Source organism: Sinohyriopsis cumingii, chromosome 19 (genome assembly GCF_028554795.1).
Source record: "Sinohyriopsis cumingii isolate HCF-2022 chromosome 19, ASM2855479v2, whole genome shotgun sequence".
NCBI classification, from domain to species: domain Eukaryota; kingdom Metazoa; phylum Mollusca; class Bivalvia; order Unionida; family Unionidae; genus Sinohyriopsis; species Sinohyriopsis cumingii.
In genome coordinates, this window is record NC_142979.1 from 71,365,163 (window position 1) to 71,370,261 (window position 5,099).

The following is a 5,099-nucleotide window of genomic DNA, read 5'->3' on the forward strand; positions in this document are numbered from 1 at the left end:
ATTATTAACATTTTTCGTTGTGGACATTTCTTGTCAAATATTTGTTGCATTATGAACGTATTATTAGGAACTTCATATTACAGTGTACATGCTGAAATATCTACTTACCCATATATGACTCAATGTCATTCGTCTTCTCTGTCATGGATCTTACTTTCGGTTCAAATCCAAGAACTTGTTTTACGTCTACACCAATGTCAGTGGTCCTCTATTTTGAAAAAGAAAGAAATACATAACCGTTTGACACCTATTTACCTAATTAGTTTGTAACCTATGGAACTGTATCCGCAGCAAATGAGTGGTTCTCATTAAACTACTTAGAATTTAAAGGTTAGCTTCAAGTTGTGAAACTGGTTTTAAATGTAAAGGAGTTGAATATAAAGATACAAATGCTGCAAGATTAAAATTTAGTTCCTACATCAAAGCAAACTAGGAAGAAGAGGGAAATAAAAGTTGGTAAAAGATTATACATTTTAATGCCCCATCATGAGTAAGAATCAGAAAGAACATTGCATTATAGTCTATTCGTTTTAGGGTCAATCATTTAAAAGTCTATACAAGAGACGAGATTTTTACGAAATCTTCATCCAAAACTCTCTAGAAGCGTTGAAGAAATTAAATTATGTAAATTTCCTTGAAAGAATGACGAAAACAAGTATGATAAACCACTGTACAGTATAAATTGAATCACTTTTGATAAAATATCGTCGTTTATTGCTTACATTTATTTGTAATGTTATGAATATTCTCTATTGCACTCAATAAGTGTTCCAACTGCATCATGTGCATTGACACCAAGGACTCGCATAAAGGCACCTCGATATCGATTTCTGTAATAATAATAATAATAATAACGATGGCACTGATTATACTTTTTCAAGCCTTTTAGGAAAGAAAGCAAAAATATGGTTAAGAAAAGATTCTCGCTTCAGTGGTTCGTTAAAAATTAATGTTGTTCAATTGACTTTAGAAGGTCAATTACAGTGACCAAGGTTTCATGGGTGTGATACAGCTTAATCCATATATACAGTTACAAAGCATTTTCTTTTCTGTCAATGGGTATAGTGCTAAAGAGGATACAGACTGGCCATGTGGCCATGAAGGACAAAGACAAATTTCACAGTTAATAACGAATATATATATAAACAAAGTGTCAGTACTTTCAAAATGGAAGAAGATAAAGATGAGTGAAATTATTATGATAAGATAAGGCTCCTGGGCTAACTGCAGATAGAGTAATGTCACTCTCCAATTAGACATCATGTAAATTACAGAGAAATTTCAAAAGAAAGAATTGAAGCAAATAGAAAAAAAATCATTACATAAATCACAACTGTTTTACTCCATTCACAGTTTAGTAAATGTAGAAAAACTATATAGTATAGCACGATTCACGATAAAGATTCTACTTAAATATCTTAAAAGAACTATAGGTTATTGCAATTGCATACAGAATGCATTCAAACCCAACACTTTTTTCGGTGGAAGTGAAGGAAGGTTCGATGTAGCGAGATAGCTGTGTTCTCCATGTGTCGAGAAAATGCTGTATTTTTCTCACGGCTATTCGCTTGGACACATATTCGTATTTCTCCATAACCTAACAGATAGGTGGATAGGGAGATAGATTAAGAATAGGGGATTGGAAAATACCTCCACTGATCGATTTTCCTTCTTTCTTTACAATAGAATGTTATGGAAAGAATAAACAATAAATACATAGGCATATCAGCAGTACCTTCAAGTTCTATACTGTTCATTGTGTACATAGAGAAGATACAGGATGATAAGGATTGTATATAGAAGACAGGATTATAAGAATTATAGTGGGTAAACATGATTATAGTAACTTGGAGGTTTCAGTGTAACAAATGAACACGTATACAAGTAAGCTGAAGAACAATATACATTTTTCATGCATTTTAACTGAGGAAAGACGGCAGCAAAAGCCGTGATCACTTTTTATCTCTTGTGAAAAATCTCCAGTTTTTACACGTACAAGTGTAAGTGATGGTCAGTCCAAGACTGCTGGTTTATCTTGGGTTCTCAGGTTTCCTCCACCGTAAGTCACTTCATGCCCACACCTGGGCCACTGAGAGTGTGCTATATGAGTTATCTGAAGTTACTCTTCAACGCATGTAACAATAAGTGAACATGAAAAAGAAACAGCATTACCGTCATCATCTTCACCTTCGCAGTCTGCTCTAATTCTAGGGCTTTCACAAAGCGGTTGGCGGCTTCCTTGGCCTTGACCGTAAGGGCCTGTTTTAAGACCTCCTTGGATCCCGTTTGGGACTCGGGGCGGGTTAACGCGTTCTTATACATCTGTAAAAATAAATAAAGAAAGAAATTAAATTGTTTTAAAAGCATAACGAATCTCCATAATGTCCGTTAATCTAATCAGTTACTGCAACTGATGACCAATAAATTACAAATATAAGAAAACATTTTTCAGCCGACTTGTAGAATTATGAGATTACATCTCATCATCGTCGTTGTAGTCATTGTCATTATTATTATTATTATTAATATTATTCGAGACATTATTGATGGTGTTTGTCATAAGAGAAAGTTAGGTAATAATGAATAAACGTGATGAAAAGTACTTCTACAAAAGAAATATTGCATTGCATGCACAGATGTACATATTTCATGATACTAAAATTACAAAATTTCGCCTTGGCCGCCTGAAGAATTCCTGTGCAGTAAAAACGCTTATGTTGGAATGAACAAAGAAACAATATTGTTAAAGACTTCTGTTCAATGCTCTAAGAAATGGCACTGTTTGTTTATCCAGATGAATATAGATACATAATATTCTCGTATTCTCACCCGCCGCCTGTCCTCGGTCTGTCCGTATGCCTGTATGTATGTTTTTCTGGTCTTCTTAAGGGCTTTTCTCAGAATGTTCAAAATCATCTTCTCCTCGGAAGATAAAGAGAATCTGAAATGGAACATTTGTAAAGTATTTAGCAAAATAAGGATGTTTTGAAAACATTTAAATAACTTGTAAGCCACTAGACAAATATACCTCTAAGCTGTATGAAAAGAAACTAAAAGGAAATTCCAAATGTCACTAAACTTTGGGAAACATTTTAGGTTTTGCTTACAGAGGAATAAATCTTCGGCCTCTTGTAGATCATTTACGATTACATCGCTTTTATTATCAATTAATTTCCAAGTTTAATTGATATAAAACTCAGCTTGAATCTTTACAGTAAAAGAGAAACGTTGTAAATTTAAATTCTATTAAAAAGAAACGAATTTATCCAAGCAGCAGATAAGCTTTAACATAATTTGGACACACGAATTCCATCCCATTTCAAACACCAGTCATCAAATTTCTAGTTTTCTATTAATCAAACAGAACATCGATCAATATGTGCATGAAACGGAAGACGAAACCATTGACTTTAAAAATAAAATTAAAAAGAGTAGATTTCAAGACGCATGGTGAACTAGAACAAATTATACTGCCTATACTAACTTCCTTAAGACTCTGGATGTATCCAGGCATATAGAGACGTCCTTTTCGGCATCCAAATGTTGCATAGCAACACCATAAAAGAAGGAAGAGAAAGCTCTCGAGATGACAGGATAATCTGAAGTAACGAAAAGCAAGAGTTACAAATTGTAACCTTTGAAGATTGAAAATAATAAATTAAATAAGTACAATTTGACCGTCAATCACCAAAGGTGATGTAGAAGGAGATATGTCAGATATATGTCAATTACTTGTAATATGTTACTACTGAGAGAGAGAGAGAGAGAGAGAGAGAGAGAGAGAGAGAGAGGGAGAGAGAGATGCGGGGAGATGGGTACCTCTGGCCATGTCCAGACGTGTTTGAAGTTTCTCGTTCCAGGCCAGAGCCTTCGTCTTACACCAATCTTGGCTGAGAGTTCTCTCCTCCAGAACATCCATCCAGAAGTCAAAGTCACTTAAACAGAAATAGGAAGCATAATGAGTTACATATAACTATAATCAATCGGATTAAAATTATTCATAAGTCTGCTTAATTACATTATTTTCACGCGAAAACTATCGCAACATTTTCTTCCAGTGAAGTGAGTGGTTTGTTTTTTAATTTGCTGATGGGGCCTTCAAAACGAAAAGAGCTGTGCTTCGACTCTACAGTTCCGGTTAGTTAAACTGACCGAATGAAATGATGTTTGTCTACCGATTGAAAGCCGTCGTGTACTTTTTAATAGTGTTAGTTTTCCGGTTTCCATTATCAAAACTTTCACATTAATCTGTCATTATATATATTTATTTAGATCTAAATAAATAAGGAATTAAACGGAACCTTTAAACTTGAGCGATGGAAAAAGAAATATGGTCCTACAGTAGGAAAAGGAAAAGAGCACTTATTTTGCCAGTTTTTCTTTGATTTCATTTGAAGCTACTTATGGTTGTCGGGTCATGCTGAAATAATCAAGCACTATTCGTGTAATATAATGAAACCAATGCGTTCTTTTACAGAGCTCTATTTTGATGACTATGTAATGGAAAGAATGGCAACAATTTCTCTTTGATCTTGCGATTCATAATCAATTTAAATAATGATAATGCAAATGCACATGCCGAATCTCTTTTCCGACCTACTTACCATAAGCAAAAGGTTAACTATTGATAGTAGCGTTTGGTTAGCTCAAATACCATGTCAATCGCGGGGGTAGGGGTCAATTTGTGAGGAAAGAGTCATCCAACCATTCATTTGCTTTCAAAATTATATAGTATTATTTATAAATTACTCACGTTAATGCTGAATATGACTCCGGGAGATCACTCATTGCTTGAAAATCCACCATTTCATCAAATTTGAAATGAATAGACTTGGAAAATCAAAGATTTCTTTTTGTCAACGTGAATACGTACAGCAAGCTTAGTGCACAACGTAAGGATAAGAAACGTTCTCTTGGAAACGCTGCGTCATAGATTATGTCATTAATGAGTGAAGAAGTTTTTCGTCATTCTCAGTTAAACGTTTCGACGCAGGCCTTTCGCTGATGATGATTTTGATAATAATTGGTAGCTTGAACGAAGAACAGAAAAATAATTGAATATTAACTGTTTGCTTTTATTTCTCTTTCTGAGTTAGATG

The 5,099-nt window shown here is 34.2% G+C and overlaps 1 protein-coding gene across 1 annotated transcript; it reads right to left on the reverse strand.

The window, feature by feature from the left end:
- Positions 1-736: 736 nt before the first annotated feature.
- On the reverse strand, positions 737-3,935 carry LOC149775934 (uncharacterized). The gene is made up of 5 exons (XM_089943542.1): positions 3,820-3,935; positions 2,830-2,941; positions 2,173-2,322; positions 1,467-1,597; positions 737-830 (listed from the first exon to the last, which is right to left on the reverse strand). The coding sequence occupies exons 2-5, from the start codon at positions 2,914-2,916 to the stop codon at positions 737-739; spliced, it is 462 nt and encodes a 153-aa protein (XP_089799668.1). The 5' UTR covers positions 2,917-2,941; positions 3,820-3,935.
- Between the last annotated feature and the right edge of the window lie 1,164 nt (positions 3,936-5,099).

What these genes read in the sequence shown, in the direction of transcription:
- LOC149775934 (XM_089943542.1), bottom strand. Translation starts at nt 2,916, where the DNA reads ATGATTTTGAACATTCTGAGAAAAGCCCTTAAGAAGACCAGAAAAACA. An exon ending in CGAAGGTGAAGATGATGACG is followed by an intron (nt 1,598 to 2,172) that starts GTAATGCTGTTT and finishes CCTATCTGTTAG; the next exon opens with GTTATGGAGAAATACGAATA. An exon ending in TCCACCGAAAAAAGTGTTGG is followed by an intron (nt 831 to 1,466) that starts GTTTGAATGCAT and finishes TTATTATTACAG; the next exon opens with AAATCGATATCGAGGTGCCT.